Source organism: Heloderma suspectum, chromosome 10 (assembly GCF_057233095.1).
Source record: "Heloderma suspectum isolate Gila_16-S chromosome 10, 16-S_ref, whole genome shotgun sequence".
Lineage (NCBI taxonomy): Eukaryota > Metazoa > Chordata > Lepidosauria > Squamata > Helodermatidae > Heloderma > Heloderma suspectum.
Genome location: NC_139467.1, coordinates 21125311 through 21153084, shown reverse-complemented (window position 1 = coordinate 21153084; position 27774 = coordinate 21125311). Strand labels below are relative to the sequence as shown.

General features: G+C 45.5%; 1 protein-coding gene across 3 annotated transcripts; it reads left to right on the top strand.

Annotated features, from left to right (window-relative positions):
* The first annotated feature begins 165 nt into the window (after positions 1-165).
* Positions 166-27774, top strand: PROSER3 (proline and serine rich 3). Of its 3 annotated transcripts, none has more exons than XM_084815462.1 (13): positions 166-191; positions 12312-12430; positions 14722-14830; positions 15423-15721; positions 16722-16867; positions 18030-18091; positions 19220-19299; positions 19603-19736; positions 19972-20162; positions 22616-23122; positions 24505-24676; positions 25591-25672; positions 27356-27774. In XM_084815462.1, exons 2-13 carry the CDS (start codon positions 12408-12410, stop codon positions 27420-27422), a joined length of 1872 nt encoding a protein of 623 aa, XP_084671588.1. In that variant the 5' UTR covers positions 166-191; positions 12312-12407; the 3' UTR covers positions 27423-27774. The 3 variants fall into 3 exon arrangements, with proteins under 3 accessions (XP_084671588.1, XP_084671586.1, XP_084671587.1); XM_084815460.1 differs by having other exon boundaries at positions 12307-12430; XM_084815461.1 differs by having other exon boundaries at positions 166-275; positions 12307-12430.

Here is a 27774-nt window from a genome sequence, read left to right as displayed (position 1 = left end):
TTGCGCGTCGTCCCCGAACGTGAGGGGCGTCGGGAGCGTCTCGCGCCTTGTAAAGCCGATGCGCGGCACGCAATGCCTCGTGGGAATTGTAGTACGGAAGCCAAGTTCGCGGCTGGCGGAAAAGGCTGCTTACCCGGCGACCTCCGCGCGGAGCCGCTTCCTCTCGTGGTTGCTAAGGGACCGCAAAGGCGGTAAGTTTCTTTCGGGATGAGCGGGAAGGAGTCCGGGGCCTGGAAAAGGCGTCCTGGGCGCTAGAGCACCGTCGCTGGGGCTGTGTGTGTATATTATATCATGTTGTGGGAGCGGGTGTGGAGAGGCTGCCTATGGAGAGAGCCAGTGTAGTGTAGTGTAGTGGTGAGAGTGACGGACTGGGAGCTGGGAGATCCGGGTTCTAGTCCCCACTTGGCCATGGAACCTCACTGGGTGACTTTGGGCCAGTCACAGACTCTCAGCCCAACCTACCTCACAGGGTTGTTGTTGTGAGGATACAATGGTGAGGAGGAGGATAATGTAAGCCGCCTTGAGTTCCTTGCGAGAGGGAGAAAGGCGGGGTATAAATGCAATAAATAAATAAATAAATGTTTCCCCGAACCTGGGGTGGCCCTTAAGCATAATGGTGATTATGCGAATGCCAGGGGATGAGGTGGGCAACTCAGTTAACTGCTCATTGAGATTTACCCCCAGGTAAGTGCGCCCGAGGCTGCACTCCTGTACACACACTTGCCTGGGAGGAAGCCCCATTGGAAAACAGCGGGGCTTCAGTCTTTGGCTGTTAAAGGTACTTCTGAGTAGACAGGCGCAGGATTGCGTTGTCAGGCTGAAACGCTACGTATAATTTATCTGGGAATAAGCCCCCTTGAAAAGCAGTGGGACTTAGTTCAGTCTTCCGTTGTTAATAGTACAGGGAAACATAGGAAGCTGCCTTATACTGAATCAGACCGTGGGTCCATCTAGCCCAGTATTGTCGACACTGACCGGCAGTGACTCTCCTGGATTTCAGTTAGGGGTTTTTCTCGCCCTCCCTGGAGATGCAGGGATCAAACCTGGACCTTCTGCATGCGAAACAGGTGCTTTACCACCGAGCTGTGGTCCCAGGGGCATCTGTATCTAAAAAGGGGTCAGCTGTATTGTTGTGGAACTTTTGTATGAGATCGGTTGCTAGGTCTTTGCCTAGAGATGCTGCCTATACCTTTAAAATGCTCGGAGGCATGATGCAGGATGCCACTGCTTCGCCTCTTTCCCTGCCCCTCCTTTAATTCCCTCATCCATCACCTGCCTGCTTTGGGCCAAACTGGTATGGGCACTGCCTCAGGTTATGCTTGCCAATACTGGCTCTTGTGCCTCAAACAGCAGCTTGATCTGCAGACATTAGAAGGTGGTGATGTTTTTAACTCCAGGCTGCTCCACCCTCTTATCTTTATGGGTGAAGCTGCTGTTAAAAGACACAAGAGTAGGCCGCCCTGTCTTTTTTCTGATCAGTTGGTAATTGTGCTTCAGCTTAGCTGGTTAACCATACCTGTGAGACTTGTCCAAGTACTTTCTGAAAGCATTGCAGAATCTTATTTAGGCTGACTTTCACTTGTTGGGGTTAAGACTATTTTTAAAGGGTGGTATTTTTAACCTGCTCTGAGTTCTGGAGATAGGTTGGGCTAGGTATTGAAATAATAAATATAGGCATATTGGCTGACTTTAACAATTTACTTCCATCTGTGTCTGTGGTTAAGCCTGTCGCGTGTATCTGTTTCCAGCTCTTCACAGCTCATCATTTTAGCAGCCCAGCTTGCTACAATGTTTTAGCCCCCGCCCCCCATGGCTTGATCTACCTTTTGATTTTGTATATGTGTCTCCCCCCTCCTTTTAAAAAGTTTTGAACTTCTTATGGCTCAAGAGACTCCCAGTTGCATAGAGTAAGGTTGCACCAGGCTGATTTCTTCTAAGCTTGCCAACTTCCTTTCTGACAGGGCTCCTGTGATCTTCACAGCTGTATGACAAGGCAGAAATTTCATTCACTGAATTTTTGCATGTTACATTGCTATTAAGAGGACGAGAGCCCTGTCAGGAAAAAAGTTGGCAACCTCTTCATGCCAATGTGGTAAATGAATCCAATTCTGTTCTCTTTAGCTATGGTTGCTAAACGTTCGGTGCGCAAGGGGTATTTGTTTATGGAAATGCAGGTGTAGGGTTTCTTTTGGCTTTGAATCTAGCTTGGGTTGGAGATTATCCCAGAACTTCCTCTCACAGCAGAATGGATTGAGCTATATGTCAAGATATGCTGTGCCAGGTCTTTATGAGTTGCTAGATTTGTTTACTTGGGGTTTGTTTTGTATGATGCTGAAAGCTTAGCATGTGTTGGTTGTTTCGCACACAATACTTGCCAACAGACTTTGGTTTGCCCCCTCTGATTGTCCACTCCAGGGAGCTTCAGTCAGTTCCATTAAAATAATTACCTGGCTGGGAATACAAATGCATTTATCTTGTAATGCTTAGCCTCTAGATTGCTTGGTTGGGTTTATCAAAGCACTGCAAGAAAACATTAGCATGTACAGGGCCAGTTCACCTTGTATACTTATCAGAAGACAAATCACACTGATTTCAGTAGGACTTGCACTCAGATAAATATGAAAGGGCTGATGTCTTTCCAGTGGTGGCTCAATGATACATCCAAATATTTGCCACTTAGAAATGCAGTTCTCAGGCTTTCTGGGCATCTGGCATTTTAGAAGGTCACACAGATGGAGCTGAGATTTGGAGCAAATATTTCTGTCCTGAGCAGAAATAGCTGACTAGAGCCAGCTTGGAAATGTCTGTTATTTAGGCAGTACATTGGGAGTGTTTGTTTGTTTTCAAGTTATTGGGATGCCACCAATGACTAACTATAGGTATGTGTAGTGAAATGAACTTTATCAGTTACCTTATCAATTCAGCAGCAAGGGAATATGTGGATAGTTATTCCCAGTATTAGTGCGGAGTTCTTGTTTTATATGAGCTGTAAGGTTTCTCAGCTTGCAATATGCTCCATGCAGCTGCTGTTCATAGAATCATAGAATAGTAGGGTTGGAAGGGGCCTATAAAACCATTGAGTCCAGCCCCCTGCTCAGTGCAGGAATCGAAGTCAAAGCATCCCTGACAGATGGCTGTCCAGCTTCATCTTGTTGTGTCTGCTGCATGGACTGCTTGAATAACTCCTGGGTTTTACTCAGAAATTGGAATCAAGCTGCCATAATTTTGAAACACCTTAGCAATACCACCTAGCTTTTAAACAGAGGGAAGCAGCTACTGCTACACCTGCAGAGACGGGGAGTGTCTTGGGAGCCAGCACAAGAGAGAGCTGATGGGCAGTGTTGTTGCCCATTCCTGTGTAGAAGGATAGCCTGGGCCTTGTTGTGAGAGCTCAAATGGCAGCCTTTTGTGGGACTTTCTGCAGAGAACAGAACATACCTTTATTGGACTATGTGTGTTTCCTGGCATTGGTTTTGCTTTTAGCGCCTTCTCTTGTCTCTCTCCACTCTCTCTCGCTCTCCCCCCCACCCCGTTTGTTGTGTATTGCCTCTTTGCTGACAGGCATGTATTCCACTCTATGCTTTGGGTTTCTCCTCTCCTTCTCTCTCTTTTGCAGCAGGCCCCTGGAGAAAATTCAGTGGGACTTGATTTATCAGTGGGACACAAGACCCAAGACCTTTTCATGGAAGTATGATCTTGTGACCTGTAGCTTCTAGAAACCTTGAAAGTAGAAATATACGATTTTGCTTTTGTTTTACTGCCAAAGATGTCTGATTCTGACTGTGCAAACCATTTTACATTTCACTTTAATAACTGGATAACTATATAAAAATACTTCCTCCCAATTCCGAATCTTTTGACTTCATGCATGTGGTCTATTTAACAAGAAGGTCACTTTTTGCAAAACATCCCTCCCTCCCCCCCCCCCAAATCCCAAATATGCATAATACAGTGATGGATGTGGCTCAGAAAGAAAGTATACATAGCCAACTTGCCCCAGATCTGCAAATGGTCACCATAAGTTTTGTGGGAACTATTGCAAACTAGATAACTTTGGAGGTTACAAGCATGCATGTCATCTGGGATAGGAGTGGGGAATTCTGCTTTCTTGTGCGAGCATGAAAAACCTTGTCTGTCAAAGAACCAGGGTAGATGTTTCCTTGGACATGCGTAAAGAGGGCAGTAAAGTAACTAACTTGGAAGATCTCCTACAACAGGTAACTCACAAATATAGAATCTGATAATTTGAGGAAAGGATTGTGTTAGCTATAGTCTTGACCAACTGAAACTTGGAATTTGGCTGTTGGCTTGAATGGCGCTTGACTTGCCCTGACAATATCTAGTACATGTTTTACCTGGAATGATCACATGGGAGTGGAGTGAGGGGGGTGGGGATCTGAAAATGCTGAGTTGCTTTTCTTTTATCCCATGAATGCTTACAACTGGGACTTCTGATGCCAAAAAGCAGGACAAGCCAGAAAACAGAAAAAAACATCTACATTCAGGGAAGGCTGATTCAAGCCTGAGCAGGTGCTATAAAGTAAACCACAAGCTATTTATTTAATCACATCTGGGTTGGAGATTTTCTCTTCTTTGTGCCACCGTATTAAAATGCAAAGCCAGTCTGCTTTATGTGCCAAGCCACAATGGCATTCTTTAAACCTGCCAACCTAAAGACGCTACTTTGAAACCAAGCACAGGAACACTGATGTATCTTTAACCCTTTTCCAGCACACGAGAGGCTTGGAGTCTTCAGATGCTGTTCTCACAGTACCAGCAACTGCATGAGAATAATCAATACCCCCTGATGTGTGTCTGAATAATGTGGCTAGTAGGATCCTAGTTTGTCAAGATAGAAATGCAGGATGGGTGGTGTGCTGAGAAGGAAACGAAGCTGACCTCCAGCCAATCAAGCAGATTCCACACTATTGCAGAGATGGCGATGTTCAGCAAAAATTCTGAGTACCAGTCAGGTCTCTAGTTGCTGTCTAGTTAAATTATCACTGCCTGGTTAAATTATGAATTATGTACTTCCATGTTTTATCAAGTGCCATGATGTCAAATTTAAGGAGGGATTTTTGTGCTTTATCATGAGAGAAGGATTATTTTGGGGGTGGGGATCCATGGAAGACTTCTTAGACAGTATACATGAAGATACTGATCTTTGGTTCTATTTTAAGGCTTTGATTCTTCTAGGCCTTATTTGCAGATTTGTAGTAGATCAGTAACCCATTTTGAGGCATGTTTATCACTCATCTGATTTGCATTTCCAGCACTGAAAACCTGTGGTAATCCATGTAAATACATGTTTACTATATTTAAAATTGTAACCAGTTTGACTAGAGGAATACTTTTGTTCTTCAGTGTTCTGTGCCACAAAAATGGTATGAATGGAAATCTTGCATGTTGGGCCTGGTGACTGCCTAGAAGTAGAGAGGGATCCTTGTGCCCTTGCTTTGTTCATTCCCCCCACCAATGCTGCATCCAGGCACTGCAGGTTGCATTATATGGCACTCAACTAGAATGGTGGAAAATATTCGGGAAAAATGTTGTATTTTGTGTATGTCATGATTGTAGAAGAATCTGGGTTTTGCATTGTGCTACTTCTGCTGTCCCTTGGGCTCCTGTTGAGACTAGGAGGGGTCAACATAATCATCATTTGGTTGAAGTTCTTGTTGAATCAACATGTTTGGCATCTGAAAGATCTTTGTGCTAAATTGTGCTGTTCTGGTATTGTGCAAGTGCACAGTAAACCCCTTTGGATTTCTTTTCATTTAGATTGCAGTCCACCCCTCATTGGCTCTCCTTAAGTGAGCCAACCCAAATAACTACAGTATTACACAATCCACCTGTTCAGTCTGAAGAAGCACAGAGTGGATCTCTAGTATTACTGTACTTTCTCCAAGTGCCTGGTAGCGTGTTGGACAACACTAATGGAAGCAGTCATTGAATCACCCTTTCGGTGGGTCATCTGCTAACGCAATGTAAAGTGATTTTAGGAGACAATATTCATACTTGTTAGTTCATTTTTATACTGCCCATTAACAATACGTTCTCTGGGCAGTGTATAGAAATGTTCTTTGTTAATATTCATTTTTGCTTCAAAAGCAGGGTTTGGGCTACAAAATTGTTAATGATTCTTCAAGCATTGTAAAGACGTGAGCCTAGCCAGTTTGATGTCATGCACAGAAGAACCCTGGTGTGGGGGTGGGGAATAGAGAGGGCAATCCTTTTGTCTTCTGTCTGGGCAAATGTGAGATTCTGTAGTTTGGCATAGGAGAATAATTTCTGTTCTAGCTATTGCTATTAATTTTTAGGTGTCTCTACAGGGCTATATAGATGTTTCATGTTTCTAGGTACCTTCAATTTCCCAATTTTTTTTAAAATCCTTATTCAGTATTGTTAGCTGTAGTTCACAGAATCATAGAATAGTAGTAGAGTTGGAAGGGGCCTACAAGGCCATCAAGTCCAACCCCCTGCTCAGTGCAGGAATCCAAGTCAGAGCATCCCTGACAGATGGCTGTCCAGCCTCGTCTTGAACACCTCCAGTGTGGGAGAGCCCACCACCTCCTGAGGTAATTGGTTCCATTGTCGTATTGCTCTAACAGTCAGGAAGTTTTTCCTGATGTTTAGCCGGAATCTGGCTTCCTGTAACTTGAGCCCATTATTCCAATAACATCCATTCCATAACATCCATAACATAGCATCCGTAACATCAGTTCCATAACATCCATAACATCAGTTCCATAACATCCATTTGAATCCTCTGTTTTGTGCTACATCTCTTATATACAAGGCCCAGTATTTAAGTTAGATGTATTGAGCATCATATTCCCAAGGCTGAAGACTGGTAGCATCACTTTGTCTGCAATCCTATATCTGGGAGTCCCACTGAACTTGACTAGGTTTCTTCTGAGTTGACATGTGTAGGATTGAACTGTTAATCTCTCATTCTTCCTTGCAATATCACAGCAAGTTACCATTTTCCTCCCAGGCCCAACAATATCCAGTGCACCAATAGAACTGGGAGTTCTGGTCATCTCAGAATATCCTTGTTAGAAATCTCACTTGTGTGTTAGTGATTCTCAGCCCCATAGTATAGGTTTCTTTCAGATGATTTACTTCAACCGCTTCTGCATGTAGAAGATGTGACCACTATATTTAAAGCAATGTATATTTTGTGGATTAAATGTGAGAAGGTCACAGGCAACATTGCTAAAATCAATATGGGCCAGGGCTTGCACATTTTTAAAGTAGCTATCAATAGAAAGGAGAATTTTGGCCATTGAAGCTTCTCACATTATGAAAGCTGTATGCGACACAATTCTCCCTTCAGTTTGACAACTACGTAAAGACATAGAAGCCCCATATTGAATTTTGCGACCACAGCTGTTCTTTGCATCCACACACACTTTCTTAAAATAAGGCTGACCTATACGTACATGTTTATTCAAAAGTAAGTCCCATTGGGTAATTTATTTAAAACATTTCTTGGCTGCCTTTCAGGGCAGAAGCCCTCCCAAGGCATCTCACAGCAATAAAATACATAAAAACAGTTAAAATATTAAAAGCATTAAAAACATAAACACAATAAAATAGCAATAAAAACAATAAAGGCTGACAATAAAACCACCAACAACAGCAGTCATATTAAGAGAAGGAGAGCCAGTATGGTGTAGTGGCAAGAGTGTTGGACTAGGAGCTGGGAGATCCAGGTTCTAGTCCCCGCTCGGCCATGGAAGCTCACTGGGTGACTTTGGGCCAGTCACAGACTCTCAGCCCAACCCACCTCACAGGGTTGTTGTTGTGAGGATAAAATGGAGAGGAGGAGGATAATGTAAGCCACCTTGGGTTCCTTGCAAGAGGAAAAAAGGCGGGGTATAAATGCAATAAATAAATAAATAAAGGCCACTGTAAAATAATATGTTTTCAAGGCCTTCTTAAAAGCCTGCAATGACAGAGCATGGCGGACTTCCGATGGCAACTCATTCCTAACTGCTCTCACAGGTGGGCAAATGACAAAGAGAGCCCCTTCTCATTTGCCCACCCACCTAACTGCTCTCACAGGTGGGCAAATGAGAAGGAGCTCTCTTTCTGATCTGAAAGTGTGGGCAGACTGATGTGGGTGAAGGCGGTCCTTCAAGTAACTTGGTCCCAAACCGTTTAAGGCTTTAAAAGTCAAAACCAGCACTTTAAATTAGGCTCGGAAACACACAGGTAACAAGTGCGGCATAGGCATTATGTGATCAAATCACTTCACCCCCACCAATACTTGGGCAGCTGCATTCTGCCATCTTCTGAACTATCTTCAAAGGCAACCCCATGTACAGTGCATTATAGTAGTCCAGCCTAGACATGACTACTGCATGGATAACTGAGGCAAGGTTTGTCCTCTCCAGATAGGGCCGCAGCTGGCATACCAGCCTAAGTTGGTAAAATGTACTCCTGGACAGTGCAGCCACCTGGGCTTCCCCAGTTAGCTCAGAGTCCAGAAGTTAAGTGGGGCTTACTTATAGGTAAATGTGTATAGGATTACAGCTGTAGTAATGCAGATTGCTTTCACCATTGTTTTGTGTCAGTTCTTGCCTTAGTGGAAAAAAGGAGTAGAGAAGGAATTTTGTTTAGAGAATCTGTCCCCTGCCACCTCCCCAAGCTCCATTTCAGTTGGCATATACTCCACAGCTGTTCAACCAGCTTCATGTGCTGACACCAGCACATCAGAGAGCTCATTTCTTTATTAGAGAGCACTTCCATTTGCTTTGAAAAGGAATGCGGTAATGACACTTCCATTAATGCGGTAACGACACTTTCAAATGACAAGAAAAGGGATTTTGACTAAACATTAGGAAGAATGTCCTGATGGTATGAGCTGTTCAACAGTGGAATAGACTGCTTCAGAAGATGGTAGACCCTGTTAGAGATTTTTAAATAGAGCCACCTATCAGGGATGCCATATGAGCAGGTGTCCTGCATCAGCAGGGGCTTGGATTAGATGAAGTTTGTGGTCTCTTCCCAACTCTATGGTTTTAGCCACCCTCTTTTATGTCTGTTGTTTCATAATTAGCATAATTCATTCCTTTGTTACTGTTCTAATAATCCTTTAAACATGTGACGATCTGACCAGACAGTTGATCTTTTTAAACTGGTCATATGCTAGCTCTATTTCTTGCATTCATAGAAGCAACATGCTCACCATTTTCCAGTGTGGAGAGATTTTTTCCCCTTTTTTACTGATGGGAGACAAATTGTTCCTTCCAGCCAAAATGGTGATTTGTGCTGTCACTGTTTGGTCCCTGCTGAAACATACAGGGATGGTTCTAACACCTTGAGGCTATGGAGTTTCATTATAGCCTTTCCATATATTCAGCGCTGACTGGTGAAAACGATATTCTATACCCGGCTGTCCCAGAGTTCAACGGGGCTCTTCTGTTTGCACTCAGAAAGCAGGGCTTAATGCAGGGGTTGGTGACTGTACTTCACATAGCCTTTTCTGAGAAGGGCACTAGTGTTCTGCTGGCCACTAGTTACCCAGAAAATAGGAAACCTATCTGCTGTCTGCCTCAGAGGGACGTGGATCTAAAAAGGAAAAGAGCTTAGTGCTGGTTTCCCCTTCTCTGCTAAAAAAGCACAGAAAAGCAGGGGGCAAATGTGTTTGCTGGGAAGCCCTTTTGCTCTCATCCCCAGTACTATGTGGGGCAGGTTGTGGTTTTAAAGACATGGCTTAGTGAGCAAAAAATGGATTCAGCGTGGGTACAGTCAGTGTGGTTTTCTCTCCCAGGCAGAGGGCATAAGGAGTGGATTGTCTCCACCTGTCCCTAGGGCCACAAATGGGATCTGACATGTTGGCTACAAATAGCCTTTTAGATTGTCACAGCAGTTAGCATAACAGACTTGGTAGCAAGGAGCCGTTTCTGTTCTGCTGATGACCACTGGCTCCACTAGGAAGAAACCTTCACTGTTCTGTGTGTGAATTTTAGGACCTGAACTGTCTTCCCAACACGCAGTGCTGCTTTGACTGATGTGCAGGCTTAAATAAGTAAGAACTTGCTTTGGCTACAAGCATGTTGCTGTCTGATAGCTTGTGATGTGAATGTCTTACAACAAGTACAAAGATGCTCTCACAGATTAGCCAGTTGATTTGAGCCCTTGAGACAGCTGAATTCCCCTCCCCGTATGAATCTGCCCAGTTTTCATGACTTCACTTCTACAGGGTAGCCCTTAAGTTCATTTTGACCCATATAAATGAAGCCAGTCACTTGCTCTGCTCTGGGCAAAAGCTGTCTTTAAATTCTTGCTGCCGCACAAATGCTTGGTGATTAGAATCGCACTGAGAGATGCTAGAACAGGAATGGCTCCACCTTGACCAGTTATTTCTTGGAGTCATACAGTTTTCTCCAGAGCAAGGGAATTCATGCTGTTCATTACTCCATGGTACAGCAGGGTCAGTGAATGGGATGCTTTCACAGGGGAAAAACACAAGAAATTGTTGCCTTGGCAACTGCACACTGGAAAAACAAGTGCCATGGAATTTTCCTCCGCAAGTGCATGCAAGAGCTAAGGCGGCTGCAAACCTTGCTCTGAACCCCAGAAAAGTGGAAATCCCAGAAGATGGTACAGCAGTTGTGCTGCTCTAGACCACTTGCTGAGCCTGAATTCTGTCACCTTTTGGAATGGTTTCTGTGTTAATGGACATATAGAAGCTGAAATATTCTCTGGGCTGGATTAACCAGTAGTTTACACATATTGTGGAGTCAGACACTAGTCTGTATGAAGGATAGTCCTTTCCCACAGTGCTGGCCTCTTGTTTAAAAAAAAAAAAAAAAGTTCCATAGCTGAGAACACTGTGGCTGTTTTCCTTGCCACTTTGGCAGGTAAACAATGTCCAAATTTTCAGCTGTGGGGCAATGTACAGCACTTGGAGCCTGTGCAACCCAAGGAGCAGACTGACAATGTAGATAGATGCAGGAGGACATTTTTATTTATTATATCCTGTCTGTCTCCCAGTATGAGACACCAAGGCAGTGTACAGGGGGTTCCTGGGTAGTCTGCCGTCTAGGCAGCAACCACAGCTATTTAGCCTTAGCAAGGTTCCTACATCCTGTGTGCTGAGAATATGTCCTGTGAGATGGATGCCTCCTTCTTTCTAAATGATTTATCACAGCTCTCTTTGTGGACTCTCCATAAATGCCTTCCTAACAATCTACATAATGTGGCAGTGGAAAAAATACAACTCTCCGGGCAAATGCAAGGAGAGGAGGGCATGATTTAGTCTGGTATGAGGCCTTCTTAGAATATGGCTTCTTGGGCTCTTGTATCCTTTAGGTTAGGCTTTCTGGGTTACGTGTCTTCAGTTATTACAGAGCCACAGAGTATGAGAATTTGTCTGCATGCCACGTTTATGTTGGAGAGCCGGTGGTGCAGTGGTGGTTTATTGCATGAGCTGAAAGTTCTCAATTTCTCCCTGAGCTTGGTAAGGCGCTGTAGGCAAGCCACTGCATCTCAGCCTTAGCTCCCCAGCCCATTTGTAATATGGGGATAATAGTGCTGACCTACCTTAAAAAAAATTGTTTTGTAAGGATTACTGAGATAGCGTATGAAGTGCTTTTGAGCACTTAGGGAAAGCACATAATGTTTTTTGATCATGGAGTTTTGTTTTGTGACTCACTTCCATTGTATCTTACGAATTCTATCTAGGGCGGTCTTTAATCTGCAGTTATGCCATACAGGTCTCGATTATGATGTTGAGCATGGCATTTGGCACCTTAACTTTGTTTTTATTTGTTTACCTCCACCATTGAGGAGAAAATCTTGTGATCTTTTGGGTGATTTGGTTGGGAGAAAACCTTATGGCAAACAATTCCTTGTCTTCCTTCTGCTAAGCCAAGGGTGAGGAACTCGCAGGCTGGATCTGGCCTGTTGCTTAACTTCATGCGACCCATGGTCAAAGTGCAGAATAGGTCAGTTGTCAGCCGACCTGATCAGCATCTTTAAAGCTTTCCTCAGATGGAAGAGATTGTTTCTATATTTGTGTGGCCCCATTTTTTTTTCTATAGGTCAATGGTGCATGATAGAAAAAAAACAGTTTCCCACTCTTGTATTAAGCATATTCCTTCTAGTCTTAATTCTTCTTCCTTGATTCTTAATGCCTTCCTCCTCCTCCTTTCCCACTTCCAGCTAAATCATCATTACCAGAAATTACCAAATAGTGGAAAATAGAGGAACACATACAAACTCTTGGAAGCCAAATTAAATACGTGTAATAAGTGAGCATTTGCAAAAATTATTTATTGGGATCCTTTTGTTTAGAGCAGAAACTTGGGAAACCCTCCCTAAGGAAAGCAGACAGACTGTATCCACAGCACAACCAAAACGGTGCCCTGCAAAGCTGAACACCCTGCTGTAGAGCGATGGATTCCAAGAACGAGCGCTGGTGTGTACCTTTGTCAAGGAAGTACTGACAATGTCCCATGGGTAGAGGAGGAAGGTGACTGGACATGATGAGCTTGGCTGGGACACATCTAAGGAGAAACAAGATGTGTGTGTGTGTGCGTGCGTGCGCACACACATATGTAAGTGACTGTGCTATTCCCTTGACTGTAATAGACACTACACATTACACAGAATGAGGTGATGGAAATCTGGACGGTACCAGTTCAGATGGGAGAGGTCATGTATTTTGAGTTTTCTCCTGTGTTAAAAGCTTCTGCATGTAGTAAACTTGAACATCAGGGAGAGAGTTTCTCTAAATCAGGGGTGGGCAATTTGGGGAGGTCTAGGGGCAATTTTCACATGCACGCCCTGGTGGGCTGCAGTTTGCCAGGTGACCTGAAAAGTAATTAATTTTTTTAAAGTGGAAAGAAATGTCTGGAGCACTACGGAGTGCCAAAACAGTCAAATTTAGCATATTTGCAAGCTCTGTAGCATTCGGGATGCCATTTTGTTTTTGCAGGGGTTGCACGCGGCCCATAGGCTGCGTGTTGCCCATCCCTGCTCTAAAACGTTTTCATGGTTAGTTTATTATATGCATTTGGGGGGGTGTTGTTTGTATTTGGTTACATCACAGAGTATTCAAGTCCCCACCCGCAGTCAGTAGTGGCACAATCCACAATTCTACCACCTTAGCATCACACCCTCATTCTCTGTACCATGTAAGGGCTTAAGGAATATCTTGCTGGATTTGACCAAAGGCCCATCTAGACCAGCATTCTGTTCCCACAGGGGCCAACCTGATACTTACGGGAAGCTCTCAAGGAGGACATGAGTGCAATAGCACTTTCCTGCTGTTCATGTTCCCCGGCAACTGGTGTTTAGAGGCACACTGCCTCTGATACTGGAGGTAATATATAACCATCCTGACTAGTAGGCATATAAATTGGCTCTTAGTTCTTGTTCGCACAGGATTTTTCCCTGGACAAAACCTCCCCTCATCCTGGCCTATTTGAGCATGCCTGCCTGGTGACAAACTAATTTGCATTGATTCATGACTGTGAGTTGAGGAGTTTAGACAGAAAAAGGCTTCTCTGCCTAAACAAAACAACTTTTACTTCTTCACGATGACCCTGGAGCATGGCATTGAAAAAACCCTTCTGGATCCGTCTCTATGGCTTGGGAGGACCAAGAGTGGAGGAAAGATGCCCACACCATGCATGTTGCTTAGGAATTAGATGCAAATTACTCCTGAGGCTGTACTCAATCAACTGCTTTGATGTTAAGCCACAAGTCTGAACAAACCCGCAATTTTGTCTACAGAACTCTTCTCAGTCCTCAGTGTGGCGGTGTGTGGTTGCAAGGAGGTGGGCATAAACTGAGGGCCAGTGGTGTCTGGTGAGCCAGGAAGGGGCACTGTCCTGATAGTGGTAGACAAAACCATGAGGCCCTCTTTTGCAGGTGCTCCTTTTACTGCCTGAAAAAAAGGGAGAAATACGTACTCTCAGCATATGAGGTACCAGGTTCAAACCTCACTATTTGTAGCTAATAGATTTCAGGTACCTAGGCTGTCGCTGGGTTGTTACTACCAGTCAGTACTGGGCTAAACGGGCTTTGTGGTCTGTCTCTGTATAAGGCTACTCCTGATTTCCACAATGCAGCCGCTCTGGTGTCTTTGGACCAAGCTGCACATTATGTTAAATGTGGTAGTGCATTTAATGTGATTTAGAAATCAAAAACAAAAAGTAGCAGATATGGGGGGAACCAATCAAGAGCGGGACTGTGGGGAGCAGGCACAGGGAGTCCATTCCCCTGCTCCCGCTGTGATCCTTATAAAAAACCCCTACCCAAAGCTGCTATTCACATTGCGGGGAAAGCTCCCAGTGGTGCCAGTGGATGCTTGCTTCCTGCCGTGGTCCTCATCATAATAGGGTCCCCCCACACCTGCTATGTTTTTTGAACTCACATTAAAGGCAACAATGCATTTAATGTAATATGTAGTCTAGCCCTTCCCTGTGTTCCCAATACACTTCCATCTAAGTTGGAAAACAGTGTTTCCCGTTGAGTTTTCTGCAGTGTTGTCAGTAATTTTTCTCTAGAAGGACGTTTCTTGGTTTTGGCGGAGACCAAGTGCCTTCCCCCTTGATTGGGCTCTTGTGGGGTATCAGAGAAACAAAAGTCCTGGCTCTGCTCAGAAGGGTTGGGATGTCATATGTGTGTGTGTGTGTGTGTGGTAAGGAACGACTAGTGCCAAGGCTAGTTGCCTTGCTAACTAAGATTCCTTGTTTGTCATAGTCTGGCTGTATTCTCCACGCTGGGGAGCCCCTTTTTGGAGGCGTCCAGTTGCCGGAGCCATTACCACCCCTCCCAGGAACAGCTACTGAGGCAGGAGCAGCGATACACGGTGAGATGGGGAGGAGGAGATGAGTTGGGCAAACAATGCTACAAGGCCACTTGAGAAAGCAAATGTCAGCAGGAGGAATCAAGCTGGTCTTTGGGATCCCTGGTGATCCAGCCCTGTGGAATTGGCTGAAGGGAACAGTGTGGTTCCTCCCACACAGTCTTGAGTTTTTAACTATAAACTGGGAACACAAACTCTGCTTCTCTCTCTCAAGGCCTGAATGTTGGGCATTTTCTGTTCTTGGGGCTTATCAGCCAGCTTGCCACAGGGGGTGGGCTTTGCTGGTGTGGTGTGATGGCTGGATTATTGGACTCTGACTGGGGAGACCTAGGCTGAAATCCCTGCTAGGCTATGAAGCTCATCTAGGGCCAGTCACTTTCTCTTAACCAAGCCTCCCTTGCAGGGCTGTTGTGAGGATAAAGTGGGAGACCATGTACGATGCCCTGAGCTTTTTGGAGGAAGGGTGGGATGAAACATAATAAAGAGTTGTTGGGTGGAGGTATCGGAATAGGAAACTGTATCATGTCTGGGTTTTAATGCTTCTGGAAAGTCATTGGGATCACAGAGTCTGAAAACTCTTTGCTTTCCTTTCTAGGTTCTGAGCCCATCTCATTTGCAATGCAGGAATTGCTCCCAGTCTCCCAAGCAGGCAGAAACCTTGAGTCCTCCACAACCCAATTTCCTGCCTGACTCCAGCTACCAAGAAGTAAACCCCCCTAAGTCTGACTCCACAAGCCCATTCAATGAGTCATGGCCCTCAACAGAGCGCAGTTCTTCCTCTGTGACTCCTGAGGGAGCAAAGGGCCTTCCCTCAGAGCAGGCGCCGGGGACCAAGACACTGGCCTCACCAAAGACCCAAGACTATGTTTCAGACAGTGAATCAATTATTGCCAGGTGATCCACTTAACTAGGGATTTCCTCTGTGGGGTGGTAAGGGCACAGAACAAGATAGGTGACTGGATTCTGTGGATGTGGGAGTCCTGGGTTCAACTCCCATCTGAAAGACGGACTCATTTGGTAGCCTCAGTCAGTTCTCGGTTTCTTATGTTCTGTTTTCCTTTACTGTGCTGGGCAACCTTTTTGGTCCCGAAGGCTGCATGCAGTGCCAGGTGGTAGGTGATGGGACTGCACACACACTGTGTGTACAGGCACACTCTTTGCCCCACCTATCCACATTTCAGCATGTAGGGATAGGGATATTTAAGCCTCTCCTCCCTGTCCACTGAGATCAGGGCACAGATGACTTGGGGATGGGTGAGGGGAGTTCAAAGCCTCTCTTTCCCTGCCCCAGCAATCCTGAGCCAGATCACTGTTTCTCTGATGGTATTAGCAGCAGGGAAACAGCAGTCTCCTGACCCCCCAGCAGCTGATAGTTGATCAGCTGAGAAAAGTGTCCAAAGCACCATGGGACTCCATTGGGCTGCAGAGAGAGCAAGCAACGGCCGCAGGTTGTCCATATGTGTTTTACTGATTTGCACTAGAGTACGGTCTCAAGTCCATTTCAGGGTGATCACTACATATAGGCAAGATCATTGTCCATATAGATGATACAGGGGCTGTTCGTATGACATGACAGCCCGCCGTGGGGTATTTAAATGGTGCGTGCGGATGCCATTTTGAATATGCAACCCCCACTCAGGGGTTGTTGTGTTGTGTGAACCTGGTGAGTGTGGGTTATGCGACGGTTAAACAAGCATGGGTTATGTGAGGTTTAAACAACCCTCGCATAACCCACCGTCTGTTTTAGGGTTCGTGTGACATGACAACCCCAAGTGGGGGTTGGATGTGCAAGGTGGTGCCTGTGGGTGCTGCAGCTTGTAGTGGGTTAAATAACCTATGACAAGCTGCGGTGTGTCATCTGAACTCATTCAAAGTATCTCTTTTGCTTTGGCAGGTATATTGAGCGATTCCGTTACGGGCAGCCCACTACCCGTAGGGAGCGCTGGGCACCCAGTGGACATTCTGCTCAGTTCTGGTGGCTTGGCCACTCATTTTCCCCAGAAGGCAACATCTGCAAAAAGGAGACATCACCATCTTCAGGTACTTACATCCAACGGGACGGGAGCAGTTAAAGTGAGCAGCATTTACATCAGACCAGGACAAGTTGAGGGAGTCCTAGGAAGGACCTGATTTCCCTTGTGCCAGTAAAGCTGTCCTAGTTTTACGGCTAGTTGCTATAGGTAGGAAGAGTTTTGTACTGGAAGCTTGCGGATTTGGGTATGTGCAAACACAGTGACATTTTGTCTTTGTCCTGCATTGCCTTTTGTTTCCCAGCTGTAACAGGAAGTGCAGCTGCTCAGCAGTTGTGGGTAGTGCACATAAGGGGACCATATTACCTCTCTCCTGAAAGACCTGCATTGGTTGCCAGTTGCTTTTAGGGTGCAATTCAAGGTATTGATTTTAACCTTTAAAGCCCTAAATAGCTTAGGACCTGGCTTTCTAAGGGACCCCCTATCCAACTATGAACCTGCCTGGGTATTAAGATCTGCAGGAAAAGCCCTTTTGAGGGCACCATTACTCATAGAGGCCTGTTTGTTGGGCGTGCATGAAAGGGTTTTCTCCTGTGTTGCACCCAAACTATGGAATGCCCTTCCTCAAGAACTATGATCGGCCCCCACTTTCATGGCCTGTTGAAAGGGTGTGAAGACACATATTTTCAGTTTAGCCTTTACAATGTGTAGTTTTACTATTTTACTTTTTTTACTGCTGTTTTTAGTGTTTTTAAGTTTTATTGCTTTAAATTGTTGTACACTGGCTTGATGGCCTTTTAGCAGATAAGGCAGTATATAAATGTTAGAAACAAATCCCCGGTCATAGCTCTTCCCTCTCAGAGAAGCACATATGTGCCAAGATTATTAAAACAATTATTTTATTCCCTTCATCTTCATAACGTGTATGTACGCTAAGGCTTTTTTTTAAGGCAGCAAGAGTGGGGTGGGGGCTCTGACAGACCCCATTGTTACTGAGTGTTCTATATGGTCCTAGCACTCACTGCTGACAGCCTATGCTAGGGGGAACACTTAAGAAGGCACTTTGGAAAGCTATGGCTAGGATAGACTTTTACAGGCCTATGGATGTGTATGTGTGGGAGCCAAGAGCCTCCCAACTGATGGGACCATCCTGAAGACTAAGCATAGCCTCTTTGCAAAGATGGCTCACCGTTGTGAGTCCTTAATTTTTTAATGAAGATGTCTTCTTGCAGACAGTAGCCAGAGTGAAGTGAGACCATCTCTTCTCAGTCCAGCTCTGGATCAGTTTCCCTCGGTGAGTAAGGAGGTACTCTTTAGGATAGGAGAAGGATCATTCTCTCTCTCTCTTTCTCTCTCTTTCTTTCTCTCTCTTTCTTTCTCTCTCTTTCTTTCTCTCTCTTTCTTTCTTTCTCTCTCTCTCTCTCTCTCTCTCTATCTCTATCTCTATCTCTATCTATCTATCTATCTATCTATCTATCTATCTATCTATCTATCAATCAGACAATATGGAGCCTTGTTGGTCTCCCCTGTCCTCTTCCCAACTCACTGGCAAGCTCAACCCCACAGGGTTAAGGGATATTGTAATTGGAATGGAGAGGCTTGCATTCAAATCCCTGTTCCATCATAAAGCTCAACTTCACTGCGTGACTTGGGCCAGCCAAGATCTCCAAGCTTAGCCTTCTTCACAGGCTTGTTGTGATGATAAAATGGGATAATCCCATGTATGTTGCCCTGAGCTTCTTGGAGGAAGGGCAGAGTACAATTGTGATAGATAGAAAGACCTATGCAGATTTGGCTGCATGGCCCTTGTCCCACTTAGAGGACTCACTGTGCTCTGGGCAGAGTAAATGTGAGAGTCACTGCATTTCTTAGTTAGCAGGATGCTTAGCGTTGGTCCCCCAGTCAGATCCTTGCTCTTTTTCAAGAACCAAGGGTCATCTTAAACTTCTCAATTTGCAGGCAGGGAGTCTTGTTTGCTCCTGGTTTGGCTGCTTTCCTTGGAAGGCCAACAGACAATTTTTAATCTGTCACAGTAGTTCCCTGCCGGTTAGTGCTGTTGACTGTTTTGTCTTATCTGCTGATCTCTTGCCTTCTGTCCATTTGCCTGTACCAGAGAGTTAATGTGCCTTTGTCCCATTGGATTTGATTGTTGTCTTCTCCACTTTTGTCCACGAGCCTTCACACCCTGAACCCTCCACTTGCTCTAGTGCCAGAATCCTAACATTCTTTCCCCGATGGCAGGGGTAGGTAACCTTTTTGGCTGATAGCTGAGTGGTGGGGAAAAGTGGGCAGGGAACCCTGGGGCTCTGTGGGCTACACAGAAAATGGCCAAGGGATGCATGTGGCCCATGGGTTGCAGGTTGCCCATATGTACCCTATAGAGCCTCCTCTCTGACCCCTTCCTTTGCATGCTTCTTTCTAGGGACAATCTCAGGATACTTCTATGCTGGACCCTGAGATACTGAACCTGCAGGAAAGAGCAGCCAGACTCTTGCATAGAAGGTATTCACCTCCCTTATATTTTGCCCATCTTCTAGCCCAGCCTTCCCCAACCTAGTGCCCTCCAGCTGTTTTGGACTTCATCAGCTCCAACCAGTATGGCCCCTGATCAGGAATGCTGGGAGTTGTAATCCAAAACATCTGGAGGGCACCAGGTTGGGGAAGGTGGATCTAGCCTGATCTGCCCCAGTTTCCACAGGGCCTTCTAGCCCTGTGCCTCAGTCAGGCTTCTCAGCCAGCCTATTCTCTCCCCAACCACTGTCCCTTCCTACTAAGCTTTTTCCTCATGTGTCTTTCTACATGCAGCATGTCCCCCTCGAGTAGCTCCAGACACGTAAGCTTGGAAGGGCTCAGCTCCACCCCCACGTCCACTATCACAAATGACAATGCAGGTGTGTCTGGTTATGTTCCACAGCACCTTGCAGCACATCAGTGCACAGGTAAGACATGGAATCTGGGAGCTTTCCTCTCAGGGAGACTCCAATGCTGCTGTGGCCCCAAAACACTGACAGAAATTGAGAGCTGTGAGAGGAAACGGAAACAGCACTTGTTCAGCAATGGTGACAAATCGATATACACGTATTTAAGATGATCACCCGAACATGACGGACAGCTGCAGTTTTTTTCAGCAGCTCCTGCAAACATCGCAGTGGTAACACCTTCCTCTCTCCCCAGGTAGCCTCAGCTCTCTCCCTTGCCATATCACTCAAATATCTCAGTTGTGCTCTTCTTCTAAACCGGAGGATGACATCTTATTCCAGTGGCGCCTGCGGCGGAAGATGGAGGAAGCAAGCAAAGCTGTTGCTGTGATGCCCCCTGTAGTATGGAGAAGTCAGTGCATCCAGCCTACCTGTGCTTCCAGCATGGTAAGAATTTGAGATGAATGAGTGATCTAGATTGAGATCTAGGAACTAAGGTGCTAGAGAGAAACAAAGAGATTCTTGTTGTGTTTTTGTTATTGCTGTTCTGCTGAATTGATTGGCAATATTTCAGGTGTCAATGATGTATGATGTAGGAGCAATTGCAAAACAGTAGCTTTTCTCATGGCTCTATTACATGGTACATGGCTATTTCTGCAGCACACCAACCCGGAGTGTTTCATCTTGAGAAATATCCCAGCTTGCAGCACAGGTTATGATTTCTCTGGCAGACAGCAGTGAAGTGAGATGCTTGGGAATCTTTGGAAGACAAGCTTGTGTTGTTGACCAAGAAGATGGACAAGGCAAAACAGAGAATGCGCCACCAAAGGAAATCATGTTCCAATGGACATGTAGATAACTTTTCGGTCTGCCATTGTTTCACTTTGTGTAGTTGCAAGGCAAAGGCCTTGAAGGAAGTACAGGGCCATGTTTTTGGTGCACAATAGGATGGGGAAGCATAAGCAGTAGACAGGGTGTGGGCATTTAGAGGATCAGAGGTCTTGCTAACTTTGCGTGTGTGTTTATTAATTTATAATAAACAAGAACATCAGAAAAGCCATGCTGAATCAGACCGAGGGTCCATCTACTCCAGCATTCTATTCACACAGTGGCCAACCAGCTGCCCACAGGAAACCTACAAGCAGGACATGAATGCAACAGCATCCTCCCATATTCCCCAGCAACTGGTGTACATAGGCATACTGCCTCTTGTAGTGGAGGTAGCATATAGCCATCAGGACTAGTAGCCATCAATAGCCTTGTCCTCCAGGTTTATACTCTGCCTTCCTAACACACATGTATTACTCAAGGCAGCATACGGTAATTAAAATCACCATAATAAAATATAGCAACAATAAAAATTTAGGCAACAGACATAACAGATAAAATACTGTCTTCTATAAGATCACTTCAACCTGGCAGATGAAAAGCCTGCTGAAATAGAAATGTCATCACAAGCAGGCAGAAGGCAATTGGAGAGGTCATCTGGACCTCATGGCACAAGCTCTTCCACAATGCTGGTGTGGCTAGTGGGAAAGTCCTATTGTTCTTTGTCCATCCATGGTAGAAGCATGGTTGGTCACGACAAATAACAGGACTTTCTCACTAGCCACACCAGCATTGTGGAAGAGCTTGTGCCATGAGGTTCAGGTGACCTCCTCTCTGATTGCCTTCTGCCCGCTTGTGATGACACACAAGTGGATCCATTGATCTTAACAAGCGGATCTGTTGGAAGCAGCCTTGAAAATGGCGCACACTGTTTTGGGCTGCTCCCATCTTTGTAGCTGCCAAGATGGTTGTGGCTGTCTTTTCTCACCTTTCCAGTCTTTAGGTGAATAACTTTCCCCTCATGGTATTGATCCTATGGCCAACTCTGTGTGCTCCTCTAGTGATAGAGGTGAAGGCAAGCAGGTGTTGGCGAAAGTAATTGATAATATGTATTTGCCAATTCATATCAATCTAGGCATATTTTTAAATTCATACTAACTTTTTTAGTGCAGCCTGAATACTAAGCAGGACCATTCTGATTTATATTGCTGCCCGTATACCTACTTACAACTGTGCTCACACAATTCTGATTAAAGGCATTTGTCTCTGTGCGATTATGCAAAGTTAAATTAAAAAATAAACACAGTGCCTGCAACTCAGTTGTATTTTCTTCCATAGGGTAAGAGTGGCTTTTCCCTCATCTTTCCCGTGCCTCTTGTAGTTGGCCAGCTACACTTCTGACAGATGTACTTAGCAACAATTTCACCTCTGATTTCAGTCTTGCCCCTCCCTGCATGTTCCAGGTGGTTTAACTGCTTTTAAACATTCTTTCAAGCAATCATACATTCTTTCATTACCTTATTTTTGTTTTAATTGGAGCCAGTTTTTAAAACCTTGCAAAACAGCTCTGGGGATGGGAAGGGTTTTTGTTGTTACAGGCACTAGCCAATCAGTGCTGTGTGGAGCCAACTTCTGCTGCCACCCAGCAGAGCTGATTTTTTAAGCAGAACTTGATACTGGAGTGGATTCAGTTTGTTTGATGAGAACATACTGAGTGTACTTCCAGAGTGCAGGGGTAGTCCTTTGTATGTATGTTTGTATATATGCACTCAGTCTCATACTAATTTCTGATGTGTTGCATTTTGGCTATGTCCCAAACAGTCAGTAATGACTCCTCTTTGGAGCAAGATGCCCCTCCCCCCATAATAGAAAAGGGGACTTGTGGTAAATTTGCTTTTGGGTTTCTTTCCTGCCTTTTTGCTATACAGTGAAGACAGAGGTTGGCTGTTCCTGTTCTGTATGGCAGGGGGTGTAGGAAGGGGTGGTCCTGTTTTAAGGCATCTCCTCACCACTCCATGTCAGGAAGTCAGCTGGATACTGTTTGGACCCTTTCTGTCTTTTTTTCCCTGCAGGTGGAAAGTGCAGCTCTGAAGTCACCAGAACCTGCCAGTTGGAGGACCAAAGGTAGAAGAGTGTTGCCAACATCAGAGCCCCAGCTAGACATGAAATCCACACTTGATGAACACCATCCCTGCTGCTGCACAGGTGCTATGAGAAATGGACCAAGCTCCAAGCAGCTCATAGAAACTGCTCCTTTCAGTAATGGGACTGTAGGAGTCAGAAGTCCTGAATCCAATGGAGAGCAGGAAGTGAAGGAACTAGCCCTACAAAAGGATCCCAACCCTGCATTCCTGGACTCTCGTGCTCTACCAAGGCCTCCAGGAGCCAGCAAGTCTTCGGGGCAGAGCCCTTCATACCATGTTCAACAGGCAGCTCAGCTTGATGAGAGAGTGCCCATTGAACCCAGAGGAAATCAGAGGACATTCAGATCCAGGCGGGACAAAGCAAAACCAGTCCGAGACTCTGGAGAGCCACGAAAGAGCCCCATAAAACATTCAGTTCAGCGTGTCTTGGGAGAGGTATGGACATGTGGGAATCTGCATGGCTGTCGACATAATTTAGTGGAAGGGCCTTTCATGTGAATCGCGAGCACTTCAGCTTGGATGTAAAAGCATGTTTCTAGCCCTCATGGTCGAAGAGACTAATGTGAACACTTAGTGACAGTCACTGCTAAAGGCTTAGGAATGAGAACTAAGGCTGAGGCTTCCCCTAATCTTGGACATGGCTGCTTGACTCTTTGTAGACCACTCCCAAATGCTACATGGACACTTTTCTGCCCTTAACACATGTTTCTTTCCCTCTTATTTTTCCCCCTATGGGTTCCAATTATGTTCCCCTGCCCTTGTTGCTAAAAATAACAATGCCAAATTGTGAAGCACCTCCACATTGTATTTCACAAGGACAGTGGCTTTCAAACGCTGTTCAAGGGAATTCTGAGGTTCCTTAAAAGTTTATCTTGGGTTCTTCAGTAGGGAGATCAGCCATGGCAGACACAAGATTCCCTGAAAGACGGTTTACCTACCACTGCTGATATTCACCTGCAATGCACAGCCACTGGAACGTGTGCTCTAGGATATGCTGTGAATTCACACAGGGCCAACAGTGGGGCAAACAGGCCTGGCTAGTGCCCTATGTGAGGAATGCATGTCTGTGATAGGTTGGCCAGGTTGGGGCACATCCATGGGAGAGAGGGCAGTGTGCTTCAAGCTATCTGGCAAAATGAGTCTAAACCTCAGACAGGAGCTCTTGTGGTCATCTCTACTGCAGGTAGTTCCTTTGCTGCTGTTACCCCAGGAGTATTCTTGTTCCTTCCTTCTGCTTCATGCCAGTCCAAGAATCTTTTTAAGGAAGCTTCTGCCCTTTCCTAGGGGAGGAGGGAATGTCACTGCCACTTCTGGATTCCAGGAGCTGTGAACCCCTGCTTATTTTCTCTCTCTTGCCAGGATGGCTCAGGCATGGGGCTGGATTTGCATGGGTTTTAAGGGCAGACATTAAGAAGTTTTTCAGTAGGCAAGTTGATGTAGGGAGGTTTCTCATGAAGAACGCTATGCTATACTAGAATAAAGCATACACATTCAGAAAATTTATACATACAAATAAGCAACATGTATTCAAATGGCATGGCTCTCGATTCTTCACCTGATGTATTCACCTGTGTATTCCAGTGGCACAATTCTTGATCCTTCCCAGAGAGTCTAAACCTACAGAAAAAAGGCGATCCATCATGGAGCAGCCACACATAGCTGAGCGACCACCTAGGCTTTGGAGGAACCTCAGGAAGGGCAGTTCTGGGCTCTTCCACTTCTACTCTTCTTACCAGGAGGTGTAGAGGACAGGCAAAGATTTAATGCATGCTCGCTCTCTCTCTCTCTCTCTCTCTCTCTCTCTCTCTCATGTCCAGGTTGTTTCTGAAAGGCTTTTCTCCCCACCTGAATCTCCAGTTCTCCATAGGGACAAACTGAAGAAGAGTTCAAAGAATTGGGGCCCAGAGGAGGTGCTGCCAGGCACTGTTGCTGCTCCTTCACATCCCCAGCTCCTGAACATGGCTGCTCAGCTGTTGGAGCAGGCTGAAGGTAGGATAGTTGGGGGTAGATATCTGAATTTCATAGAGGTCCTTAAACACGGCAGCAGTGTTCGTGGGGTCCACTCCATTTTGCCCCAAGCATATAAGCACATTCCTTTACTTCCTGCCTGGGTTGGTGTTCCATAACTCTGGGTGGGAAATGTGGATCCAGGCTCCTGCTCACTAGTTGGCCATCTCTGGCATTGGGGGTGGCGGGAGGTGGGGCTGTGTGTTCTGTGTGGAGCGTCTATTGGGCAAGCAATGAGCTAATTTGAATTTTACAACTATTTTGAATAAATTGACCTAAATTACTAATGGGGGAAAAGGAAATGGCGATATGGTTGGAAAGAGAACAAAGAGTTTCCATGAAGCAGAGTGTTTAAAGGCAGAGCCTGCACCTCTTTGCATAAATCTAATGTGCAGTGTATACGGTGCCATTTGCCTGCCCCATATCCATCTACATGTCCAACTGGAATTGGCACAGTGTTGACAGAAATTAGAAGCGGCCAAAAGCTGCATTTGACTTGGAGTTCTGTGCTATAGCATTGAAGTTGTAACAGAAGACCTTTGTCACATGCCTATTCCTTTGTCTTCTGCTAAAGTGGGAACACAACCAGAGGCACAATACAGACACAGCCCAGAAGGGGGAGAAAGGTGTGTGGGCTCTTGGGGTGGGGTGGGAGTGGGGAGATAAGTTACGAAGAAGTCTGAAGCAAAGAGAAGGGAGGCAATGGAAGGACTGAGCAGGAGAAGTGAGCATCTGAGAAGTGGGATCTTTAGTTTTAAGCAAACTAATAACTGGCACCTTGGAAGTGATATCACATGGCCTCAGTGGGAAAGCACCTGCACAGGGGAGCTCCACAGACTTGACTAGGGGGGAAGGTGGTGGCTCTTTAATAGTGGAGATGTTTTTCTGTTTTCCAGACTCGGATGGCACAGAGTTTGAGGATGATCCCCTGTTACAGGTGCTAAGGAGCCAGAGGGAGTTGCTGCGCGGCCAGCTGAGGTGAGTAACTGTCCTCCGCAAAGTGGTTGGAAGCATTCTCACTTGGATTGCTGCTGTTTCAAAGTGTTTGCCTGTTGCTGGGCGGTGTTGCCTTGTGGAAAGCAGGCTGGGAATCAGAAAACTCCTGTCTTTCTGGGCAGACTCCAGTGCCTTTCCCTTGAAACATACTATGTATGTCTGTATTTTATTTCATTTCCATACCACCCCATAGCCAAAGCTCTCTGGGCGGTTTGCAGAAGTTAAAACATTAAACACAATATAAAAAGTTTTAAAGCCATATACAAAAAAGCACATAAAAGCACACAGACCATATACACAAACAACATATAACTAAAAACAACACTGAACTATCAATCATAACTAAAGACACATCCAGGACTGATTAAAACTCATAATGTGCTGCCAAATGCCTGAGAAAAGAGAGAGGTTGTCACCTGGTGCCTAAAAGATAACAATGTTGGTGCCAGGCGGACCTAATTAGGGAGCTTGTTCCACAGATGGTGGGCCACCACTGAGAAGGCCCTCTCCCTCGTTGCTGCCTTCCAAGCTTCCTTTGGAGGAGGCACTCGGAGGGGGGCCTTAGATGCTGAATGTAGTCTATGGGTAGGTTGGCTTCAGGAGAGGCATGCTGTCAGGTATTGCAGTCCCAAGCCGTATAGGGCTTTATAAGTTGAAACCAGCACCTTGAATTGAACTTGGAAGCATATAGGGAGCCAGTGCAAGCGGGCCAGAGTCGCTCTTATATGTTTGAACCTTCTAATCCCTGTTGGCAATCTGGCCGCTGCATTTTGCATGAGATACTAGATACCTGGGACCAGTTATTAATAGAGGGCATGTCCCCTCTGTCAGTCCTGGTGTCCACCCCAACATCAAAGTGTGCTGTGCTCTGGATGTTTCTCCTTTTTTTCCTCACCAAGCTCTAGAAATGACTCCAAGAAAAGACTTAGTATTATTATGTTTTTATCCTGCCCTTCTTCCAAGGATCTCGAGATGGTGTATGTGATTCTCCCTCCACATGCTTTAATCTCTCAACCAACCCTGTGAGGTAGGTTAAGTCAAGAGATAGTGACTGGTCTAAGGTCACCCAGTGAACTTTTTGGCTGAGTGGGGATTTGAACCTAGGTCTCCCTGGTCCTACCCTGACACTCTAACCACTGCATCACACTGACTTTCCATAAGAGATGGCTTATGTTGGTCACTATTGGGTGTGCGCTCCCAGATCTGTGGTTCATGTTCATCTTGATTCCATCTTTCTCCCCTAAGATGCTCTATTGAGAACAGTGTATATTAAGTGATTCCATACAAGCCCTCCCAAAACAACACCCCACAGAACATTTCCCACATGCTTTCAGTCTTGGAGATCAGAGGTATGACCACTTTTTAAAATGTTCAGTGGTCATAAAATGGAGTTTGGCAGCTTGCATACTGTTTTGACACTTTTGACAATTTTCTCTTAGTGCAGACTGCAGAGTACACACAGCGCTGGTGATGGAATTTTGCTTTCTGATAGTTGCTGTGTTCATTGCTGTCCTCTTGCTCCAGACAAAATGCAACTGTTTGACTTGACTGGACTATTTATCCTGTGATTGTGTGGCTGTGTTGACTCTGGCCTCACACTCTGTGTTGCTCTGGTGCCCTCTGGCCCTTAAAGATGATGTGCATTTGCGTACTGTTTCCATGCAGAGCTGTGGATGTCCAGATGGCTCAGCTAGAAGATTACCATTCTGACCAGCACTTCTCCTGTCGATGACAGACCCCTATGTGCTCTCCCCTACCTCTTGAGTGCCTTGGGGAGGGTCCCTTTCTCCTGCTCTGGAGCAGCAGCAGATTGAGTCCTGTGCTGCGTGTTCCAGGCACGTCAAATGACTTCAACGAAAGGATTTTGGGAGAGGTTCTTAGCGAAGCAGCTAGCACTCTTCTGGTTTGGTTGTGCTGCCTGCACCTAGCAAGCTGATATATTCATGGAAACCAACTGGGAGCGCAAAGTGACCCGGCACTGTTGTGTAGGGATGTCCCTAGTGCATAAACAGTGCTCTGTTTCCATGGTTTCATTGTATATTTTTATGTTGAGTTTAAAATAAAATGGTATTTTGGGATCACAA

Excerpts from the sequence above, each read along its gene's own strand:
- PROSER3 (XM_084815462.1), top strand. The coding sequence starts at position 12,408 with ATGGATTCCAAGAACGAGCGCTG. Across the intron at positions 14,831-15,422 it reads GGCAGGAGCAGCGATACACG|GTTCTGAGCCCATCTCATTT; the intron begins GTGAGATGGGGA and ends TTTCCTTTCTAG. Across the intron at positions 24,677-25,590 it reads GCTGTTGGAGCAGGCTGAAG|ACTCGGATGGCACAGAGTTT; the intron begins GTAGGATAGTTG and ends TCTGTTTTCCAG.